The following is a 23,031-nucleotide window of genomic DNA, read 5'->3' on the forward strand; positions in this document are numbered from 1 at the left end:
CTCTGGAGCTTCTCACGGAATTTACCTCCTTGAGCCCTCACGGAATTAACGTCATGAGGCAGATCCCCCATTTATAGGTGAGGAGACTGAGGAGGCTCAGAGAGGCCGAGTAACTTGCCCAACATCACACAGCTGCAGGTGGCAGAGCCGGGATTCAGGCCCCCGCGTGTGGCAGCCTGGTCCATGCTGAGCCTGACCTCCAGGCCCCGTGGCCGGCAGCACCTCCTGCCCTCCCTGTTCACACCGTCCGTGGAGGAGGAGAGGGGCTGAGGGGGCCTGGGCCGAGCTTCCGGGACATGGCGTCCGTCGGGCTCCACGGCCCTCCAGTGGCTGGTGGGGTGCTGGCTTGGCCGAGAAAGGACTCTTGTTAGGAACCTGTGTTTTCTAGTGACCAGCCTGCTGGGGCAGGGACCCTGCGCCCCGCTGGGTTCTCGGGTTTCTCTGGTGGGCCTGCAGTGCCTGTGGGCATGTGGTTCCCACCCTCTCCCCTGTTCTTCCAGAAGGAGGAGGCCACGCGGGGTCAGCCTCGGGTTGGTGCCGCCCCGGCCGCTCAGGGGGCCTGTCGCCTGGCGTGGCGCCGCCCACGTGACCCGCCGGCAGCTGGGAGGCCAGCCTGGGCACAAGGGCGCTTGTGCAGGTCCTTTATTTCCGAGGTGCGAGCCCTCTCCCGAGAGAACGGTGTTCCCTCGAACTTGCGCCTGCCTCAGTACTGCCTTTTATGCGCCCCCCACCCCATCCCTGCCGTGGCCGTTTATGCGGCTGAGCCCCCAAGATCTCTTTTGCCGCCCGCCCGGCGAGAGGGCAATGGTGGCCGCGGCCCGGCTCTCCGGGACCCTGGGTTCAGGGCGTGTGTCGGCGCCCGCGGCCTCTCCTGGCTAGTTCTGGGGACAGGGCAGGTCTCAGGGGCCCACCCCTGCCTGGCCACTGGTGGGGTCCCCAGTGTTCACCTGGCTACCCACGGGGACAGGCATGGAAGCAGGTCGCAGTTAGACTCGAGTTGGACCGTATGCGGAGTGCTGCAGAGGTGGCGTGGGCTCTGGGGGTTGCCGAGAGCCCCTTGGGGTGGGGACCGTGGCCTGGGGGCAGCACATGTTCCTGCCCTGTCATCTTCGGGGACACTCTGTGCTTGTGCGCTCTCACCCCTCCCATGACTCGCCAGGTCCCCTCCCCAGGTGACCCCGGGTGTTCCCTGGAGCTGTCCCTCCTAGGTCTCCGTCTGGGGCTTCGCAAGTGCGTTTACCTCTCCCTGCACCCAGCCCGTTGCCCGTGCCACCCGCGAGGCCGTGCGCCTTGACCTACGCCTCTCGAGTGTACCCACGGTGAGGGAGCGGGGATGCGGCAGGTGCCCCTGAGAGGGCACGAGAAGTTAACCGAAGACTTATGGCGCTGTTCACGCCCGCCCGCGAGGGAGCCCGGCCGATGTCAGTGGGGCGCGTGGGGCCGGGTGAAGGTTGAGCCTCCTCAGGACGTGAAAGGCCGGGGGCTCATGGGAAGGCCTCTGATGTCACTCCTGGCGGGTGGCGGCTCCTTGGCCCGCGTGGCACCTGAACCTGGACCCCCGTGGGAAGGGGGCTTCCCCTGGACAGCAGTTTAGACCTGCGGTCGCGGGTCTTTTAGCGTCTAGGCGGGGTTTGCACCGGGCGAGACGGCAGCAGGGTCTGCAGGTGGCTGTGTTCTCTGCCTGTTTCTCTCCTCTGAGGCACCTTCTCAGTGCAGACCCGCTGGGTGCCTGTGGCTTTGGGATTCAAAGGGGGACGGTTGCGGCACAGGAGGGCTCCAGCCAACCCGCCTGGGACGATCCCGGGTCTGTGCTGCCTGCCCGTACAAGCCTGTTTGCTTTTCTGGAAGGAAAAGGATGTGCTCCATCTGTCTCCAGAGCGACGTGCTGAAGGCCTGGCAGAAGTGTGTTCGTCTTCCTGATCGTCAGTGGTTCGGCCCTTTCCCTTGCCTCTGGCGTTCTCTTTCTTGCGAGGACACTGGCCCCGCGCCTTGGTCTCCGTCCCCCACGCCTGTCGGGATGCTCTCAGATCTTCCGGAGAGGCTGTCGGCTCGGGCCGGGATGAGCCGTTGGGCATCTGGACTCACAGGGTTCCTGGGCACAGCGGCTCTTCGCTTACGGAGCCGAGAGGGTGGGGCTGCCCGCGGACGCCGGGGTCGCGCCCCCGTTCTCTGCGCAGCGCTGGCTCTGCTCCGTTTCTCCTGTGCTGCCGGGGCCTCCGGCTCAGCTCCCGCCCCCCGCATGCCGCCCACTGGCACCGGCCCCCCAGGCCGCGCAGACCCCGCTCCGGTGCCGGGCCCTCCTGCTCTCTGGGTGACTTCTGGTTCTTCTTTTCCTGTTTCAGGCATGAGCCATGAGCCCAAGTCCCCTTCACTAGGGATGCTTTCCACCGCGACCAGGACCACCGCCACCGTCAACCCCCTCACCCCCTCGCCGCTCAATGGCGCCCTGGTGCCCAGTGGCAGCCCCGCCACCAGCAGCGCGCTGTCGGCCCAGGCCGCGCCGTCCTCCAGCTTTGCTGCCGCGCTGCGCAAGCTCGCCAAACAGGCGGAGGAGCCCAGAGGTAAGAGGCGCGCCCGCCGGGCGGCTCCACGAAGCGGGGGAGAGAGCGGCCCCTTCCTTCCTGCCCAGGCCTCGCGGCTCCTGCGCTCGGGGGGCACAGCCGGTCCCACGAGCCGCCGCCCCGCACGTGCACGGGGCTCCGGGGGCGGGGCCGCTCCCGCCCACGTGCTTGCACGCCCGCGTCTACACGTGCTGGCTTTTCTCGTGCTGCCTCGTTCTGGCGGGGACCGCGCTGTCTGACCCCCGCCCGTCCGGTGAGCCCAGCGGCCCCAGCAGCTCTGCTTGCTCCTGCTTCCCGCGCTCTCTGCTGCTCTGTCCTTCTTTGGCTGTAGGACCACCGAGGGGGCGTCCGGCAGCTGTGGCTTCAGAGGGTGGATGTGCTGCACCCCGATACGTCCCTCAGGAGCCCCCAGCCTGCCCCGGGGGCCTCTTCCCAGGTGGCATGTTTCCCGGGAGCACCAGGCCTTGATACCCCCTCCAGACGTGGCAGGGAGCAGGGTCTCTGGAAACCCTCTTTATCCCGAGTGCCCCAAAGTGGGGGCGCAGCTTAATCCGTCCAAGGCAGGGGTCTTGGGGTGGCATGGACAGGTGTCCCCCAGAGGTCCGGAGCCCCAGCTCCTGGTGGGCAGTGACGTGCTCTGTGACTTTGGGCAAGTGCTGACCCTCTCTGAGCTTCCGCCTTCCTGTTTGTACGACGAGGCTCGCTACAGCTCTGGCTCCGGGCACTTCTAGGGCTGTTAGTCCAAGAGCTGCTGGCTGGAGGAGTGGGGCTGGCGGGCAGTTTGCAGCCAGAGCTGCTGGGAGGCCTGGGCCGTTGCGGGTTCTGGTGCAGGCCTCTCAGGCACCCTCTGGACTCACTGCTTGGAGGCAGGGGGTCGGTCTCCCGGGCGGAGGAAGCAGAGACCCTGGGTGCCTCTGCCGGCCATCTGCCTTGCCCCAAATGTCCAGGGCTTGGCGTCCTGGCTTCCAGGCCCTCTGGGGCACCCAAAGAACACGTGTGTGGGAACTCTGTCTGTCTTTGTGGACTCTGGGGTCTCTAGCTCAGCAGAGCGGACATTTGCCCTGACCGGGGTGGCTGGGGGTCTGCTGATTTCTGAATCTGACTTGTCTCCACACCCTTGCTGATCACGTGGTTGTTGGACGGAGGAGGAATGTGAGGGGGGTAGACAGGAGTTGACGGGCAGCGTGGATGTGGCCCGGGAGCGAAGGCCTTCGGGGCCCGGTTTCTGCGTTGCTAGGGATCGCCCTCACTGCTGGTGTCCGCCTGCCCTGGGCTGTTCTGTCCACCCAGACAGACCTTCCCAGTCCCTGCACGCGTGCCCCTCCTTGCCCACCACGGGACTCCTTGGCCACGCGGCCGGAGAGCAGATACGGTGAGCTCCGTGCCGGCGAGGCCCCCAGAACAGACGTCCTGGGCTGGCTGCGAGCACCCCGGGAGTAGCGTGCACAGTGGCACCCTGAGCTGGGGCCGAGACTTGGGGGGTCTCTTCAGAGTCGACGCGAAGCCCCCAGGGCAGAACTTGGTCTCTGCTTTGGTGTCTTCCTTCCCGGCATTCCAGGAGGTGGAGAAACAGGGCTGTCGCAGCTTTCAAAGACAACTGTCAGCACGTGGGAGACACTGGGGCCATCTGGCTGAGTCGCCCCCGAGCGTCAGGGCTTCAGCCAACAGCTGTGTCCGCTCCCGGGCAGCTGGGCTCATCCTGGGGTGACACCCCCCGTCTGTAGAGGATGTGGCAGTGAAAGGGCGCGTTACCCTCCTTGCCAAGTGGGCGGTGGAGAGGTCTGCGGGCGTGGCTCACGCGAGAGCCTGCCTTGGTGGCCTCCGTCTCCTCTCTGCTGCCCCAGGCTGGCCCCAGCATCCGGCTCGAATAATGGGCCGGTGGACAGCCCGCGTGCCGGAGACGGCCGGGCCTCGCTGGCCGGGAGCAGCGTGTGCCGTTGTGGGGCGGACCCTGCTCCCCGGGGGCTGCGATCTGGGTGTTCTACGTGACGCCCGGGAGCTTTGTGACAGAGGATCAGGAGAGAGAGGAGAGGGGCGAGCCACGCCGGCCTGAGCTTGTGCTGTCCGCCGCTGGTTGACCCGAGGCTATTCCCATCGTTCTGATGAGAAAGCCGAGGTTTGGGTTGGGGGGTGCTCAGTATTTGGGCCCTGGGCTGCCCTGATGCTCGAGTGACTCTGTGTGTGTCCTGGGGACTTGTGACCTCATTTCTGACTCTGGGGGCCCCAGGCAAAGTCTGGAGTTTCAAGCAGCAGCGATGAGATTCACTGGCAGTGCACGAGCTGGTGCACCCCAGTGGGGCTGTGCTTTGAAGAAATGAGCTCAGTTACTCTCTGGAGCATCCTCTGGGCCACATCCCATGCCTGGTCCCCGTTTTTCTCACGGAGTTGCCCCAGCTCTGATGGGCTGTCTCCCGTCTGTAGAACTGGCTGGCAGCCCAGAGTCGTCGGCCCATTGTACAGGTGGGGAAGCTGAGGCTCAGAGAGGTCAGGTCATGAGCGTGAGGTCACACAGCTGGTGAGGACACGCCCTGTGCTCCTCAACTGCTGCTCCTTCAGCCTTTCCAAGTGGATGTGGAGAGCCGGACTTAGGACGGCAAGACTGAGTGCATGGTCCTGGCGGGGGGGGGGGGGCACCCCCTTCCCACCCCCCAGCACCCACCACAGTGGTGCAGGGAGCCCTGGGGGGGGGCTCTGTGCTCCCCACAGAGCGGGGGACAGAGTGGAGATGTGGGCTGTCAGCTTCTGGAAGCCTGGGGGCTGTAGGGGCACAGGGGGGAGAGCCAGCAGCCCCCCAGCTCCCCTGCCTGCCTCTCCACCGGGGACCAGAGAGCCCAAGGGGGACGTTTTGGTGATGGCGGGGGGGGGGGTTGATTTTTTTGCTTGTTAATAACTTCTTAAGGTATAATTCACGTCCCGGAAAATTCATCTTTTAAAGGACACAATTTAGTGGGTTTTTGTGCATTCAGAGTTCTGCGACCATCACTCTTAATTCTAGCATGTTTTGTCACCTCTAAAAGAAACCCTGTCCCCACGCCGCCCCTGGCCCTGGCAGCCAGGACCCGCTGTCTGGACACCTGTCGCCTGTGGGCGCACGCAGCCCCGCGGCTGACTTCCGCTCTCAGGCCGGTGTTTGCAGGGCTGTCCACGCACGCAGCCCCGCGGCTGGCTTCCGCTCTCAGACCGGTGTTTGCAGGGCTGTCCACGCACGCAGCCCTGCGGCTTCCGCTCTCAGACCGGTGTTTGCAGGGCTGTCCACGCACGGCACACTTCTCGCGGGTGGTTGGCACCGCACACCTGGCACCAGGTGTGTGAGGAGGTGGACCCAGCAAGGGCTCTCCCCTCCCGCATCGCGGCAGTGAGCGTTTATCGAGCACCTGCTGAGTACAGGGCAGTCTCCCACTGCGTTCCCAGCACAGCCCTGGCCTCTGTTCTCTGTCCGTCCTGCTGGTGGGCAAAGCCGAGAGCTTTGGGCTCTGGTGTCCCGAGCCGTAGGCAGCAGAGGGGACTCTGGGAACTCCACGGCCTCCTGCCCCACCCTGGCATCCATGTCCACCTTCCCAGAGAAGGGAGCCACCGCCTCTGCCGCAGCTGTCCCTCCCTAAGGGCGAGGCCCCCGTCTCTTCGGGGTGACCCAGGACCCCATGGCTGACCCCAGAGGGCCCTGTCCCCAAGGGCAGAGGTCCCAGGTGGAGCAGGTACGGCGTCCCCTCCTGCACAGGGAGGTGGTGGGAGAGGCGGGCCCGACGGCAGAGCCAAGACAGCCGAGGCCACAGCCCTCCCCCCACACCCCCGCAGGCCCCTCCTGCTGCCCGGCCCATGCTGGTCAGCCGCGGGCCGCCTGGGTGCTGACCGCAGCCCTGGGCGCCTCCGGCTGCCTCGTGACCCTCTCCTCCGGCCCCGCCGCCCCCCACGCTGCGGAAGCGTCTTACCCCGAGCCGTGGCCCAGCTCTCCCCTCTGCTTCCCCGGCTGATGTCTTTCCTCACGTCGTGGCTCCAGGCTGCAGTTTAAAAATCCAGTTCAGAGCAAGTAATCCACGTGCCCATCATTTGCTCTGCCCCCAGAGAGGGGATGCGAGGAGGAGACATTGGCCCCCGCTGGGTTTTCATCTTTCCTGAGGCTTCTTTGCAGCCCCAAGGTCCTGCTCCGTGCCTGTCGGCCAGCGGGGGGCCGGGTGTCTGTCCCTGGGGGACTCGAAGGGCCTGCCTGTCCGGGGAGGGGGAGGGGCCATATCTGCCTGACCCTGTAACCCAGTCTGACACGGGCGCCCAGCAGGGTGGACACGGACGCCGGCAGATTCTGGTTCACGCCCTTGCTGTGTGGCCTGGGCACGGTGCTCTACCTCTCGGAGCTGCCTTGTGTCCTCAGGATGAGGGTAGCGTCTAGGGGCTTCCCTGGTGGTCCAGTGGTTAGGGCTCGGTGCTTCCAATGCAGGGGACGTGGGTCCGATCCCTGGTCTGGGAACTAAGATCCCGCATGCCTCACGGCACAGCCAAAAATAAAAAAGGTAAAAAACAACAGAGGCTGAGGATAACGTCTCTACTCCGTAGATTTTGCCGACGTAGGAAGAACACGCTAGCTCCAGGTGCGGCGCCGTGTGCAGCAGATGAGATCCACTCACGCCGTCACCCCAATCCCTGCAATCCCCACCTTCCCCCACCCCTGCGGTGCAGCCAGGGCTTGAGGGGCCGGCAAAGGAAGGCGAGTGCTTCCATGGCTGAGGGCGGGGCTGAGTTGCTGTGCACGTGTCTCGAGGCCCAGATTGACCCCGTTTGGGGACAGCCCGTCCTGTCCGGGCCGGAGGAGTTGCCACGGCTGCTCCCAGACGTCCTGACAGCGTGGGTGCGCGCAGGCCCAGGGCATCCGCTCCCTGTCACCTCGACCCTCGTCTTGCCTCTTTGGAGAAAGGGAGTCCCAGGCCGTGACCAGGCCCACACAGCACATTCTGGAAGGAGCCTCGGGCTGAAGGTTTGGGCCCCACGTTGGTCCCGGCTGTACCCGTGGGACCCTTCGGCAGTGACAGGCCGGGGCCCCCTTGACTGAGGCGTCCCGCAGCAGTGCCCTTGGCGTCTATCTTCGGCCCCTTTGCCGGCGGGGCGGCGCGGAAGGAGCAGGGTGGGCTCCAAAGCCACACGGCCTGTGCACATCCCACGTGTCCCGTCCCTCCCGGCGGGGTGTGGGGGGCACCGAGCGGCCTCAGGGAGCTGGTCTCCCGCCCGTCCCTCCCGGCGGGGTGTGGGGGGCACCGAGCGGCCTCAGGGAGCTGGTCTCCCGTCCGTCCCTCCCGGCGGGGTGTGGGGGGCACCGAGCGGCCTCAGGGAGCTGGTCTCCCGTCCGTCCCTCCCGGCGGGGTGTGGGGGGCACCGAGCGGCCTCAGGGAGCTGGTCTCCCGAGGGCACGAGCACCGTTTTCGCCGCCTGCAAGAGAAGTGACTGACGGACCCCGGCTTTGTTTGGACCCGACGCAAGCAGGCTGGCAAGGGCGGCGCGGCCCAGGACCCCGAGCCCAGGCGGGAGGGAGCGTGCCTTTCTGCAGGCGTGTTTGCCGGCCGCGGCCTCACCTCATCTTGTCGCCGGCTTTGCGGGTGGGTCTGGTTTCCCTGGGGCCCCTGGAGGAGGCGGGAGCATCCCTCCCTCTGTCGGGGTTGGAGGTGGGACTCTGCCCGCCAGTGGTGCCTCACTCAGCCGGCCTGAGTCAGGAGCAGGGGGAGGCGCCCCTGTTCTGCCATCTGAAGCCTGCCTCTTTCAAAGAACGCAGCGAAACAAGTGAGCGGACACGCGTGCGTGTCAGTCGTGTGGCCGCAGGGTTCGGCGGGGCTGGGCTTCCCAGCGTGTCTGCAGCCCCATCTGTCTCGTGGCACAGGTGTGAGCGAACAGGGGCGTCCTCGGCGCCCCGCCCTCCTTCTCTGTGCTCCGGGCTGGGGATTCAGAGGAGAGGGGGGCTTGCGCCTGCCCTGATGGGGGCTGCCCGGCCCTGAGACGCTGGGACAAGAGGCCTCCCCAGGCCGTGTGGCTGAAACAGCGACTTTCCCTGCCTCCCCCTCTGAAGCCCCCTCCGCCTTCTCGCCCCCAGCTCCTCTCCTGTCCCTGGATGCGCCCCTTCTCGGCCCCTCGTGCCCCTCAGCACAGCGGAAGCCCACCGTCCCCCCAGCCCCCGTCCTGCTCATCACCACATCGTGGGCCCCTGGAAGTGTGTCTTGTAAGAAGGACCACGCCTTGCCTTTGCTGGCTGGGGTTTAGTGACCGTCCTGTGACGCTACGTTGGGGCAGGTGTGCCCCGCCCGCTGGTGGCATGAGGTGGGGTGAGGGCTCCTGGGAGGGGGCTTTGGGTGGACGGGCCTCCGGCTGTTCCCGCGCCACGGAGGAGCTGGCAGGCAGGCCGGGAGGGCCTCTTCCAGGAAGGGAAGCGGGCAGAGGGCAGCCCTGCGGCTCTTTCTCAGGGGGTTCTCCCTGAGCCCACAGGTGGGTGGGGCCATTGCATGTGCCGTGTGCCCGGCTGTCGCCGCTGCGCCCGGCCTGCGGGGAGTCCAGGGGGTCCCCCACCTCATTCCCCGCCTCCACGTGATGATGGTGGGGATCTGCACGTGCTCGTGGCTGGCGGGTCCCTGCCTGCACCGAGTGAAAGTCTGGGCGAGGCTCAGCCCGGCGGGGGGACCCCTGCTGCTTGGCGCTCGCTCCATAATCTGTCACCGGCACCTGGGCTGGCCCTGTGGTGCTGCGGCTCTGGCCACGGGAGGGGGCGTCTCGGGAAGGCGTCCCAGGGGTCCTCCTTTAGGGAGCACATCAGGTGACCGTTGTCCCTCATCGGCTCTCCGTCCCTCCCCGGGTGAGGCGGCCTGACTCAGTGCAGGCTTGTGCCCGGGGAGAGGGAGGGCTGTGCGGCGGCACTGAGATCACACTCTGCAGTGCGCCGGGCAGGGGTGGTCCCGGCACAGGAGCCGTTGTTTAGGGCGCCCGGTGGGTGCTTCAGGTCGTTCGGGTGGCGTCTAGGGAGCTGACATGCTGCACTTGTGTTTCCAGGCTTGTCTCCATCTCCCCTCACAGCGACTTCGGTGTCTCAGCTGTTAATTACATGGGCTCAGGGGGCCTCGGGCGCTAATCCGCGAGGTCAGATGACAGAGGTGACGCGGAGCGCTGTGCACAGTCACCCCCTCCGCACCCGCGCGGGGCTCGCTGCCGCCTGCCGTGTACCGCCGGTTCATTACAGCTCGCGCCGCCCTGAGAACGGGGTCGGGGGCGATCGCGCTAATTGGCGGTTGCGTGGTCAGGCATCGATCTGGCTGCCGAGCGAGGCGTCCGGCCCGCCCCTGAGGGACGAGGCTGCTAATTGCCCGTGGCCTCCGGGCGGGCAGGGGCACCTGGCCCCCAGGCTCCGTCTCTCGCCCTCCCCTCCTCCTTCCTCACTCACTGCCCAGCGCTTGGAAACGATGCTGATCCGTGGAGACCTGCTAATGGCGTGGGGCGGGGGCTCGGAGGCCGGAGGGGGGTGATCTGAGAGGTGGGCGGGGACGGGGGAGCGGCGGGGTCGGGAGCCAGGTGGCCCTGAGTCTCTGTGCTCAGGTGGCGTGGCCACCGGGCCCTCCTGGCTGTGAGGCCCCAGGGGCTGGCACAGGCTGGGGCTCTGAAGTGTCTGCTCCAGCTTCCCCCCGTCTGCCCGGCCCCTCGAGGAGCAGAGCCCACCTGGCCTTGACCCCACCGTTTTCTCCAGGCAGTGCAGCCTCTCCCTTGACTGGTGGGGTTCTCGGTGTGTTTGTTTTCTTTCTTTTCGCTCCCTCTACCCCCAGGCGGAGTTTACACAGGGCGGCCCGGGGTGCAGGCTGGGTACACGGTAGGTCCTCCTGCTTGGTGGCCGAGAGCTCTGGTGGCTTTTCACCCCCTCCCCGCTGTGTCCTTCCGGCTGCTGGTGGACGTGGCGGGAGTTTCTCGTAGGGGCCGCCCGCCTGCGTGTTTGGTGGACGGCAGCCTGCTTTGCTGGGGCCCCAGGAGCGGGGTTACCGTGCCAGGGCGTGGGCGGTGGTGGGGAGACAGATGCTCCCAGTTTCTCCAAGTTGCACAAACCTGGTGAGCGCTCAGGGTACAGGGGTTTCCCGGCCTGGTCAGCCCGCCGCCTGCCTCCTGCTTCTCCCTGGAAGCTGGCTTCTCGGGTGGGCCCCGCCAACCTGGCAGACACAGCTCGTTTCAAAACTTTGGCGGCTGTCCCACTGGGAAAGGAAGGCCGCCGACGTTGTCGCCTGTCGGCTGTCCCCAGGCGGGCGGTACTGACAGCTGACCGAGGCTGGAACTTGCCCCACGGCTGGGATCCTGACCTGCTGCTGGGTCTCGGTGGTTGGCCCGGCCGACTTGGGGTTGCAGAATTGTGTGGGCCGTGGTCGGCGGATCTGTTTGGGGAATCGGGGGTCACACGTCAGGGGCAGCAGCCTTCAGGTGCCTCCTCACTGCCCACTGGCCGGGCACTGACGGTGAGGGCTGCAGGTGAAGGGGGCACCTGGCCTCAGCATCGTTCTTGGGGCTGGCGAGCGGCTCGGCTGGGGGCAGGTCTGGCTGGCCCGGGTGTCTCCCCGTGGGGCTGCCCCGTACAGTTGTTCAAGCTGTGCACAAGCGTAGGGAAGCACGCTGCTCAGGGCGAAGCTCTGTCCCAGGGTCCGTGGGGCCTCGGCTTCCGACCACTCTGCCTCCTGGTCACTGCTGAGCCCGCGCCTCGACGGTCGGGGCCTCTGGGGCAGAGGGAGGGGTGACTGTCTCCCAGCACCCTGAGCTGTAGGCTGCCGTGCCTCCCCTTCAAGCAGAGGTTTGATTAGGTAGCAGGAGTGTGCCCACTCGAGATGGTTTGGAGAAAAGACGCGGGTCTTGGTCCCGGGGACCCAGGAAGGTTCTGAACAAAATCCAGGGAGGATGTGCTGCTTGCGGAGGGGGGAGTCTGCTGGCCCCAGCTTCCCCCCCCCCCGCCCCGAGGCCCCAGGTGCCCCACGTGGGGCTCCCGCAGACAGACGCCGCCCAGTTGAGCCCGTCAGAGGGGAGCTCTGCAAGATGGCGCGTGTCCAGGCTGCTGCTTGGGACTGTCGTCAGCAGTCTCCTCGGCCAGGTCCACCTCCTCGGGCCGCCCGAGCTCATGCAACCCCCGTGACCATGGGCGAGCGCGGTACCTGGGACGAGCTGAAGTTCTGCTGTGTAGTAAAATCTGGGGGTCCCCTGTCTGGCCTGCCCCAGATTCAGGGCCCTGGGTGCTCTCCGTGGCTCTCAGGTGCGGTGGGGTTTGTGTCGGGGGCCTGTGGGCCATGGGGCCTCGGGGGGGGGCATGTGAGGGGTCTCCTCTGTCCCCAGACTGCAGCCCAGAGCAGTGCGGGGTGTGGATGTGCACACGGCCGAATCTCGTTGGGCCTGGGTGTGACTCTCGGGGACCCCAGGACCAGGCCCTGCCGGCAGCTCCAGCCCTCAGGGGCCACTCTGCTGCCCGCCTGCCGGGATAGATATCCCACCGGGCGGTGACGTTGGGGCGAGCCTGGGCGCTGGGGGTGGGGGAGGGGGGACGCACCTCCACCCCTCGCTCACAGGCGGCCCCGCCCCTCGCGGGAGGAGCAGCTGCCGGCCAACCTGGCTGCAAATGGGTGACTTCCTCCCAGCCCCCCAGGCCCCGCCCTCTCCTCCCACCCCACGCACCACCACGACCCTGTGCCCCTGCCAGGAGCTAAACCAATCCCATCCTCCTGCCACCCTCCACACCACCCACCTCGGGGGGCAGCACATGGGGGTGATGCTGAGGGTGGGGCTTCTTTTGGAGGTGATGGAAATCAGATAATGGTGTCGTTTCCACAACGCTGTGAATGTGCCCAAAACTACCGACCTGTATGCTTTCAGCGCCGGATCGTAACTCAGTTCTTAAAACTTGAAATGAACGCGTTCGGTATTTTGAAAATACAAGCCTTCGTCAGCCACGCCCTCGCCTGTTCCCCACTCTGCCAGGCCCGTCCAGCAGCTAGGACGCCCGCCCTCGAGCACACAGGGGGCTCGCAGGGAGAACTTCGGGCCTTTCTGTGCACCTCGGGCGTGCCCACCCCCTCGCTCAGAGCCTCACGTGCAGCTGCTGCCTCTTGTGGGGCAGGTTCAGCAGGCCCCTCACTCACCCTGCGCCCAGCGGCCCACATCAGCCCCGGTGACCCGGGGTGTCGCGCACGGCCCCCAGCTGCCGTGGGTGTAACTCGTCGAGCCACACTTGCTCCGCCCCCGGCTCTTTCTCCCATTGTGGGGGGGAGGCTTGCGGTGAGCAGCATGGGGCACGGGAGGCCCTGTCCGTGGGTGGGGGTGGGGAGGTACCGCCCAGATCCCAGGCTGGGGCGGGGCGTCCGCAGGAGCCCATGTGCCCCTGCCCGGCTGCTGGGGGCCGGGGGGCACCCGCTCAGGCTGCTGTGTCCTTCTCCCGCAGGGTCTTCACTGAGCAGTGAGTCGTCCCCCGTCTCCTCTCCGGCCACCAACCACAGCTCTCCAGCCAGCACGCCCAAGCGCGTGCCCATGGGCCCCATCATCGTCCCCCCCGGGGGCCACAGCGTCCCTAGCACGCCCCCCGTGGTGACCATCGCCCCCACCAAGACCGTCAATGGCGTGTGGAGGAGCGAAAGCCGGCAGGTGAGTGTGGGGAGGGGGCTTGGGGGGGCCGGATGTGCCACAGGCGCTGGGGAGGCGGCCTCCCGCGGAGCGGGGCTGGGTTTCGGGGTTGAAATCCCCTGCCCCAGCTCACTTCCCTGAGCTTGTCTTTTTCTCTGCAAAATGGTGTAAGTACAGCACCTACCTGGAGGGTCTGTGTGATTCAAGAAGATTCATGGGCGTTAGTGGTCTTGGGCTGCCAAAACGAGCCTCACAGAGCATCACAGATGGGGGCTTATTTAAGACAGATTTATTCTAGAGGCTGGAGGCCCAAGTTCCAGGTGGGGACAGGGTCAGTTTCTCCTGAGGCCTCTCTCCTCGGTGTGTAGGCGGCCGTCTTCTCCCTTTCTCTTCCTGTGTTCTTCCTTCTGTGTGTGTCTGTGTCCTAATCTCCTCTTCTTATAAGGACACCAGTCCTATTGGATCAGGGCCCATGCTCGTGACCTCGTGTTACCTTAATTACCTGTTCAAAGATCCTGTCTCCAAATATGGCCACTTTCCGAGGTCCTGGGGGCTGGGACTCCAACATAGAAGTCTTGGGGGACAAAGTGCTTAAAATGGTGTTTACACGTCCTAAGCACTAGATAGACAGTAGCTGTTATGATTATTCTCTGTTGCACAAACAAGGAATCGAAATAGCGAAAATACCAGCCCGTATTTTCACAGATCAGATTTCCTATTTCTGTCTTAACTTTCGAAGTCCGCCCGCCTCAGGAGGCCCTTTCCCGCGCTTGGGGGGGTGGGTCCCTGGTGTGACGTGGCTGTGCAGAAGGAGCTCGTGGCCTTGGGAGCTGCCCCTGCACCTGCCTACCTCCACCACCCGCCCCCAGCTCCGGTGCTCCCGGCCTGGAGGGGCCCTTCCTAACTAAGAACACTGTCCCTGTGCTTGTCTCCTGGATTTTTCTGGAGTTCCCAGAGGGATAGCACCACTTGGAAATACTAATTAAACCACAGAGAAAGTGGGGGGGGAGCGGGGAGGGTGGAACTCTCCCCTCGCCCCCCTCGCAGCTCTCTGCCCTGCTGGGGCGGGTGGGGGGATGGGCCCAGGGCCCCAGCTGGACATCACTCAGGGTCTGTCTTTTCTCTGCCCTGGAGGTGGGGGGAGCCAGCCTCCGTCCACAGAGGGGGCCACCCTCAGGCAGGTCCTGACCACGGAGCCCAGTGGGGACCCCCTGAATTCCTGGAAATAGGCCAGGGGACCGTAGCTTGACTCCCACATCCGAGGTGAGAGACACTGCTGGGTCGTCACCTGGCCAAGGCCCCCGTGCCCGCCTAGAAGCTGCTGCCTTGGCTTTGTCGCTCTACCCCGAGTGCAGTTTGGAGGCAGGAGAGCCAGGGCAGGGCCTGGTGAGCGGATCCTGGCCAGAGGGGTTTGGAGATGCCCAAGACGCCGCAGTCCTGGTTTGAGGGAAGACAAGGGGTCTTCACCAGCATCTCCTGCCTCCAGAGGGGCCCGTTGCCACCTGGCGACCAGCCTCGACCTCGGGGCCCTAACCACCTGCGTCTCCCCTAACTCCCGGGGGCCCAGATGGTTTCTGATCCTGTTGCCACGTCCCTGGTTTGGCCCTGGCTGGTGACGGCCACCCACAGCCCAGATCCTCCCCTCTGGTCCTGTCCCCTGTCCCAGCAGCTGCTATCCAGACCCAGGAGCCTCCTAAGCGACCCCCTCCTAGACACTCAGGTGCCTTGGCCTTGGGCCCCTTCCCCCCAAGCTCAGCCCTCCTCGGGGTGGAGGGGGGTCCTCACTGCCTCAGAAACACCGAGTAACCCGCAGAGGAAGGGCCGCGGTGGCTCTCTGCAGCCACTTACCAAGGCGGTGGTTAATGAAACACTAGTGCCACCAGGGAGGGCGGCGGGAAGGGAGCTGGATCAGTGGGTGACGTGCAGCTCGTCGGCCCCGGCACAAAGGCTCAGCAGAGAATTGAATCCGCCTGGGGAGGGGGAGACCAGGAAGAGCAGAGTAGTGAGGGGGGAGGGGGGCTTCCTGAAGTCCCGGCACGTGAGTCACGGGGGGCCCTCCCGCGCACCGGGGTCACCGGTATTTCCCAGGTAGCGGGAGCTGTGGAAGGACAGATGCAATGACAAATAGTCTGTTTTAAAGCTAACAGGGCATGTCTGCCCGGCTGCCTAGTGGAAACCTCTCTAATCACCAGAGAATGAAGGATTCTCCTCCCTTCCTCCCTCCTCCCCCCCACTCCTTCCTTCTTTCATCTCTACAGCTGCGCCTGCAGCCGCTGCTCAGAAATGAGAGCTGCCCGCAGATGTTCCTCGGGGCGAGCCCGGCCGCGGGCCGGCGCGGGGGCCTGGACGCCACCATCGGGGGCCTCGGGGTGGCCGGCTGAGCCTCCTGGGCCTGGCCTGGTTTGGGGGCTGCTGCCCGGGCCCACCCCCCGTGACCTCATTCCCAGGTGCCTGTCATAAGCTTGGCAGGGCTCCAGCCAGACGGGCGCGTGGGTCTGGCCCTCTGGACCCCCTGCCTGCCAGTCCACCCCTTCCCCCTCCTCTCCAGCTCCTTGTTTGTCCTCGGCTGGGCTGGGAAGGTACCATCTGGCCCAGCCGCCTTCAAGCAGGGCTTTGTCCTGCCGGGGGTTGAAGGGGGCTTCTGGGGACGGCGTTGAGCTGGGGCTGGTGCGTTCGGGGCCCCTCCCCTGGGACAGGGGCTGCCTGGGGCCCCTCACTCTGCTGTTTGATTCAGCAAACAGTGCCGGAAGCGCGAGGAAGCGTGTGGTGGCCTGGAGTTGCCTGGAGCTTGTCCCCAGATTTTGTCCTTAAATCGAGGTCCCCTCGAGGACTTCACTGTCCTGGGCTGACGGTGGAGGCCCTTGGCTGCCGTCTTCCTCCTACTGCGGCCTGAGGGGAGGAGGGGCCTTGCTGCCAGCCGGGAGGCAGAGCCCAGGTCCCCCCGGGTCCCATCACCCCGGGCATTTGTCGGGGGAGCCGCCCTGGCACCTAGGGGGCCTCTGGCTGCAGCCACTGCGTCCCCGTCCAGAGAGCATCTGAGGGCCATGCCGTCCCTTGTTAGTGCATCCGAGACGTCGGGCACAGGGCCTCTCCACTCCACGGTGGCCCCCGTGAGGGGCAGCCCCAGAGCAGCTGAGGTGCCTCGTCGTGGGGGTCAGCGCTTGTGCTGGCCTGGCCCTGCGCCAGCAGAGGGAGGGGTGCGAGGGGGACACGGCACGCTGAGGACAGCCCCTTGGGTGGTAGTGTCGACGGGGAGCGCGAGAGGGTGGAGGGGGGTGGGCTAGGAGGTGCGGCTGCTTGTGCGAGATCCCCGCTTCCCGTGTACACCCGTGCACCCACCCCTGCTGCTCTGTGAGCCGCTGCTGTGATTGCACGTTTGACAGCTGGGGGAACCGAGGCCCGGGGCAGTTATGGGACCCGTCCAGGGTCTCCAGGACCAGACGGAGCCACCCCGCGCCGGACCCTGTGTAGAAGGCTCGTAATACCCGGGCGGGGGTCCCGGGCTCCCTGCCCTGACCCGGGCTTGGCGCACGCGCGGGTCCCACCCTTAGCTGCCGCTTCGTGGCCACCCATCCCGGGGAGGGCAGGTCGGAGTTCACGCACCACGAGGGCCCCGCCGTGAGCGGAAGGGCTGCGCCCACACGTGGGAACAGATGTGACCGCTCATTAAAAACTCCAGTCAGCGGCCTGTCTCCTCCAATTAGCGATCATGCCGCGGCGCCCACCCACCAGCACGCTTGGTAAACACGGTGACGGATGGGCCCCTCAGGCTCCGCGGGGTCACCGTCTGCTGGTGTGGAGGTGGAGGGGTCGCCCAGGGGGCTGCGCAGTCTGTCTCTTGCCCCCCAACCCAGGGAGTGAGATGGCTGGGGGTCTCTGCTGCCCCATCTCCTGACTCTGACGGGAAGGTTACTGGCAGAGTCAGGGCTGGAGGGACAGTAGAGGGTGTCTCCTTGGGGACAGACTCTGGTCACCGCCCCACGTACAGTGGTCATTCCTGGACACGCGCCACATCAGTGAGGAGACAGGGCTGTGGCCCAGCGGCAACACCGTGGGTTTGGGGTGGACGGACCTGGGCCCACGCCCTGCTTGCGGCAGTGGGTCGGGGGCGGCCGGCCCTGGCACCAGGTGGCGGGCGTCGTGCCATCTGGCCAAGGAGGGGCCGGGTTGTGGAGCTTTCGGGGCTCAGGGGAGGCCTGGGCCGAGATATCCTCACCCTAGGCTGAGCAGGGTGTCACGGTGACGGAGCCCCCAGACTGACTCCCACGTCCAGAGCGAGAGCCCCCGGCTGCTGTTGGCGCTCAGTGCCTGCTGTGCGGCCCCCTCTCAGCCGTGTGAATGACCCCAACGACAGAACCTTTCGATGTGTTGCGGACGCTCCTGTGGGCGGGCGTGCAGGACGTTCCTCCGTGTGGCCGGGGGTTCTGGGGGCCGCCTCCTCCCCCCGTCCTGCCTTGTGTGAGCGCTTTCTGGTTTCTCGGGGGTCTGCCTTCCCCGCCAGGCCCCAGGTCACTCTCTGTGTCCGGGAGTCTGGGGCAGGCGGGCCCACGGCCCTGCCCCCATCAGTGTGCAAAGGCCCCAGACAGCTCTGGCCAGTTGTGCTCTGGTCGGTGCCCCGGCCGCCCCGGGGTTTGTCCGGGGGACAGGTTGGCATGCCCTGCCCAAGGGCAGCAGCAGCTTCTCGGCCACGTCCTCCATGGGCATCGTGGGCCGAGAGGTATCTGTGACGCAGGCCGGCAGCTGGCAGCACAGCTGACGCCTCGGCCCCTCGGGATGCCGGCACGTGCCTGGCGATCAGTGGCCAGGGGCTCCGCGTGGTTCTGTCACAGCCGCTGCAGTGCAGAGCTCACCGCCGGGGGTTGGGGGTGTGTGCGGGGACCACCGTCATCCAGCTCCCGCGTCTGAGTTTGGAGCAGCTGTGACCTGTCGGAGATCCGTGCTGGGAGGGCATGGGCGGCCCTACTGTGCTGTGTCCCCTGGCGGGCACTCTTCTGGACCCCAGTCCGATTCTGGGGCGTCTGTCCTTTCCTGTCGCCCAGATGTGTTTCAGTCCAGACCCCCCCATCATTGGAACCCGTGTCCTCCCTTCTTTCTGTTTCGCCTGCCACGCCGCTCATACCGCAGGTTTGGGTGGAAAAGCGTAAGGAAAGGCCATCTATAGATCGTGCTCTAAAGCTTGAACCCTCCCCCCCCACCCCGAGTCTGGAGGAAGGCCTGGCTCGTCGTTGGCCGTGGTCGGAGCCGCCCGCCCCTGCCCTGACCCGCTCTTTCTGTCCTCTAGCAAGACGCTGGCTCTCGGGGCAGCGGCAGCGGTCGGGAACGCCTCATCGTGGAGGCCCCGCTGCCCCAGGAGAAGGCAGGGGGCCCGGCCATCCCCTCCCACCTGCTCAGCACCCCCTACCCTTTTGGCATCTCCCCCAGCTCGGTGGTGCAGGACTCCCGCTTTCCTCCGCTGAAGTAAGTGCAGGTCGGGGCCCGGGGAGGGCACGCGTGTTGGGCTCTGGACCCCTGAGGCTCTGGCCGCCAGGCCAGCTGCACCAGCTGAGCCCAAGAGCCGCCAGATGGTGGCTCAGCCCCGGGCCGGCAGCCCCGGGCCGGCAGCCCCGTCTGCGCCTGCTGGCCGTTTCCATGCTGAGCCGACGGCTGGCTCTGCCGTCTGCCCGACCCTAAACCCCCAGTCTGGGGCTCCCGGGGCCAGGGGTCCCTCCAGGCCGCGGATAGCGGCCCTGCGCCCACTTGGTGAGGACGGCAGGGGGCTGGGGGGGCCCAAGGAGCAGCAGCTGCCCACCTGTTCCCTGGGCCTCCTGCCAGGACCTGTCCTTGCGAGGGAGGCATGGTGGAAGTACCGGGAGGTTGGCCCGTTTCCCGGCCTGGGGCTCACCTCCGCCTTTCGTCCTCTGTCCGTCCCTCCCGCAGCCTCCAGCGGCCCGTGCACCACGTGGCGCCCCCCAGCACGGTGGCGGAGGACTACCTGCGGAGCTTCCGGCCCTACCACACCGCCGAGGACCTCCGCGTGTCCTCCCTGCCTCCCCTGGGCCTGGACCCGGCCACCGCCGCGGCCTACTACCACCCCAGCTACCTGGCCCCGCACCCTTTCCCCCACCCGGCCTTCAGGTGAGGCGCCCCAGACCTTCCCACCCACCCTTGGGCAGACACTGCTTGGGGCCAGATTCCCAGGGAGACCCCAGGCGGCCGCCCCTCCCAGCCCTGCAGATGAGCCGTTAGGACTTTCCCCCCAGAGGGAAATTCTGTCCGAGCTGGCTTCGCCCCAGCCCCTCCCTCTCCCGCCATCGGCTCCACTGGTGCACTTACGCGTTAAAGCGCAGAGCGCAAGGTTTGTGTGCGACCAGGAAACCCCGCTGGAGACGGCGCTGGACCACTGCTCTACGTAGAAGCTTCCTGCGTCCTCCGTGACGGGTCGGCAGTTATGCTGTGGACCACCCCACCCCAGACCTGGAAGTCTCCTCACTTGGCCTGGGGTGGCCAGCAGGGCCTCGGAGCCCTGAGCTGTTACCATCTGTTGGCCTCTGGGAGGAAGGGGCTTTGGGTCTGGCTGTGGGTGTGGACCCTTTCTTCAGGGCCTTCGTGGAGGCTCTGTGGCCGTCCTGCCCTGTCCAGCGCCCCTGGATCAATAACCGTACCTGGCCGGGGCACCTGGTGGTAGGGCTGGGTCTTGCCTTTTTTCCTTTACGTTCCGTGTTCACTAGCCCCATCTTCTCGCACAGGATGGACGACTCCTACTGCCTGTCGGCCCTGCGGTCCCCCTTCTACCCCATCCCCACCCCCGGCTCCCTGCCCCCACTGCATCCATCAGCTATGCATCTCCACCTCTCTGGGGTCCGCTACCCGCCCGAGCTCTCGCACTCGTCCCTGGCAGCGCTGCACTCGGAGCGGATGTCCAGCCTCAGTGCCGAGAGGTAAGTCCCGTCCCAGGCCGGGTGTCTTCTGCTCTTCCCTCCCCGGATGGCAGAGCCTGGCTGGGCCGTTCGTGTGTGGCCAGGCGGGCTCCTTGGCCACTCGGGTCCTGGGTCTGTTCGCCTGCACACGGGGCGGTGACGGTGGGTGCTCTGAGCTCCTGGCCAGTGCCTGGCGAGGCTGCATCCTCAGAATCTCCAGCCCCCGGCCGTGAGCTTTCCATGGCGCTTCGGGAGTTGGTGCACAACTTTTGATCTAATGGGCTTTGAGTCTCTTAGCGCGTTAAACTAGAGTAGAACCCGCCTCACCTCCCGTCACCGTTCGGATGGGAATGCTGGCTTTTTCACGAAAACCTTGGTCTCGGGTGTCAGCTCCTTGCTTTTGGGGGTTCTCCCTAGCGGCCCGGCCCGGCCCCGAGCGCCCCCGCACATCTCCCTCTGCTCGCCCCGCAGGATGCAGATGGACGAGGAGCTGAGGCGGGAGCGGGAGCGCGAGCGGGAGCGGGAGGCTGACCGCGAGCGTGAGAAGGAGCGCGAGCGTGAGCGTGAGAAGGAGCGCGAGCGTGAGAAGGAGCTGGAGCGCGAGCGGGAGCTGGAGCGTCAGCGGGAGCAGCGGGCCCGCGAGAAGGAGCTGCTGGCCGCCAAGGCGCTGGAGCCGGCCTTCCTGCCCGTGGGCGAGCTGCACGGGATACGGAGCCACGCCGCTGAGGAGCGGGGCAAGGCCTCGGAGCAGCTGACCCCAACCCGAGCAGGTACCCGAGAGGAGGACCGTGCGTGGGGAGCTGCGTGCTGGGGGGCTCCCCGAGGAAAGGGCCCTGCCGCGTAGCGTCTGCCCGCCGGCCTGGAGCAGATTCACACCATGCCTTTTGCAAGCTACGCGCCTGATGTCCCCGGACAGGGAGCCGGGGGGAGAGGCACACGACACAGAGAAGACAGATGTAGGTAGACAGCTGAAAGACTGTGCACCGTGGTAAAACGTGACATAATTCTTAGGAGGGGATAGTTTTAAGTATTTGTTAGCTTTAGTTTTTTTTCTTTTTTGCCGTACGCGGGCCTCTCACTGTTGTGGCCTCTCCCATTGCGGAGCACAGGCTCCAGACGCGCAGGCTCAGCGGCCATGGCTCACGGGCCCAGCTGCTCCGCGGCACGTGGGATCTTCCCGGACCGGGGCACGAACCCGTGTCCCCTGCATCGGCAGGCGGACTCTCAACCACTGCGCCACCAGGGAAGCCCTAGCCTTAGTTTTTAAACATTTTATTTTATTATACGTACGCGTAATCTAACTTGTAGCAACCGGCTCGGGTGATTCCCAGAGTTCAAGTCTGCTTTGGCGTGTGGGCGTGAGCCTGCCCCACACACCCACACCCAGCGTGTCACCCAGATGAGGCGAGTGCCCGGGAGCATCCATGCCCCTGGCTGTCTTGGCCCAGCCGCGGGGAGGCCCTTGGAGGGTGGTGCACGTCTCCTCTGGGAGGACGGGCAGCGGGGAGGGACTGAGCCTGGCGCTGAGATCCCGCCGTGACAGCCTTTCTCCCCCACAGAGAAGCTGAAGGACGCGGGCCTGCAGGCGCCCAAGCCCATGCAGCACCCCCTGCACCCGGCGGCCGCCCCGCACCACCCCGTGCCCGGCCTCCTCTCCACCCACGGCCTCTTCTCTCTGCCGGGCAGCAGTGCGGCCACGGCCCTGCTCCTCCAGCGCACCAACGAGGAGGAGAAGTGGCTGGCGCGGCAGCGGCGGCTGCGGCAGGAGAAGGAGGACCGCCAGTCGCAGGTGTCTGAGTTCCGGCAGCAGGTGCTGGAGCAGCACCTGGACCTGGGCCGGCCGCCGGCGCCCGCGGACGCGGAGCACAGGCCTGAGAGTGCCAGGTGGGCCCGGGGATGGGGGCGGCGTCTGCACGAGGGAGCCTGTGTGTTGCCACTTGTCTAACCCCCGCTTTGGCCTGGAGGAGGGAGCGGTGAGGAGGGAAGGCGGTTGCTCAGGGGCGTCCATCCCCGAGTAACCTGTGTCTACAGCCTCGGCCCAGCTGCTTCCCAGCAGCGACGCTCGCGGCGCCTGAAGGAGGGCGACGGAGAATTTTCATTCAATAATTATGTCCTTTTCATCTCTCTCTGCCCAAACTTTTTTTTTAATGAGAAGGGGGACTCCCTTTAATTTTTAATCAAACAAAAAATTAATTTTACTGCTTTTGTAATTTTAAAAAATACCCGTTTTTCCAGCCCTGTTCTAAAAAATTTCTAAGAGGCCTTTGCACCTGTCTCTGGGACCCCTGGCTGCCGACACCTGCCTTGTGAGCTGGGCTCCTTCTTCTTACAGCTGCCCGTGGGGCCTCGCTGCTCCCCGTCTGCTGATCTGGCTGTCACCTTGTGTCCCCCACCGCACCTTCCCTCCCTCCAGGGCTCACTCTGAAGGGCCGGGCTGAGACCCACACCAGAGGTGGTGGCGAGAGCCTGGCCAGGCCTGGGCACACTGGACCCCGCTCGCCTTCTCCGGGCCCATCTCCCTCAGCTTTGCACAAAGGAGCTTGGGTGGGAGGATTTCTGAGCCTCTTGCCAGCCCCTGGTGTCCACGGTGCTGGGTTTCTGGGTCGGAGGCGTTGTAAATGTCCACTTGTTCCCTCCGTCTTTCTCCAGCTTCTGGCTGACTGGTGGGTTTTTTTCTGTGTCCTGGGCATGGCTGGCCCGTCCAGCAGTCTGCATCCTGCCTCTGCATCCACTGAGGGGATTCGCTTGCTAGTTGGGTGTGACCGGGAGTGCACTGTGGCCAGGCCCCTGCCTGGGTCTCCTACCTCCTCCGGCCTCTGCTCCGCTCAGCGTGGCCACAGCGAGGTCTGTGCTGCAGACGGTCCCTCTGCTTCTCTGGGCCCGTCCGAGGCTATACAGGGGCTATCTCGTCTGCTTCTGAGCTGCCCTCTGTTCCTCTGGTCCCCGTCACACCCAGGGGACTGGGCGAGCAGTCAGCA

At 66.0% G+C, this 23,031-nt stretch overlaps 1 protein-coding gene across 8 annotated transcripts in view; it reads left to right on the top strand.

Annotated features, from left to right (window-relative positions):
* The window catches only part of GSE1 (Gse1 coiled-coil protein), a 418,195-nt gene that overhangs the window by 378,862 nt on the left and 16,302 nt on the right, over nucleotides 1–23,031 (top strand). For 6 of the 8 annotated variants that reach the window (XM_060289861.2, XM_060289860.2, XM_060289862.2 and 3 more), the window contains 7 exons: nucleotides 2,343–2,561; nucleotides 12,979–13,178; nucleotides 18,439–18,614; nucleotides 19,074–19,271; nucleotides 19,883–20,074; nucleotides 20,525–20,823; nucleotides 21,613–21,937. In XM_060289861.2, the coding sequence (XP_060145844.1) occupies nucleotides 2,343–2,561; nucleotides 12,979–13,178; nucleotides 18,439–18,614; nucleotides 19,074–19,271; nucleotides 19,883–20,074; nucleotides 20,525–20,823; nucleotides 21,613–21,937 (1,609 nt within the window). The remainder of the gene's footprint in view (nucleotides 1–2,342; nucleotides 2,562–12,978; nucleotides 13,179–18,438; nucleotides 18,615–19,073; nucleotides 19,272–19,882; nucleotides 20,075–20,524; nucleotides 20,824–21,612; nucleotides 21,938–23,031) is intronic. The other 2 variants (XM_030863150.3, XM_070044385.1) reach the window with 1 other exon arrangement.

Source organism: Globicephala melas, chromosome 19, assembly GCF_963455315.2.
Source record: "Globicephala melas chromosome 19, mGloMel1.2, whole genome shotgun sequence".
Taxonomy (NCBI): domain Eukaryota; kingdom Metazoa; phylum Chordata; class Mammalia; order Artiodactyla; family Delphinidae; genus Globicephala; species Globicephala melas.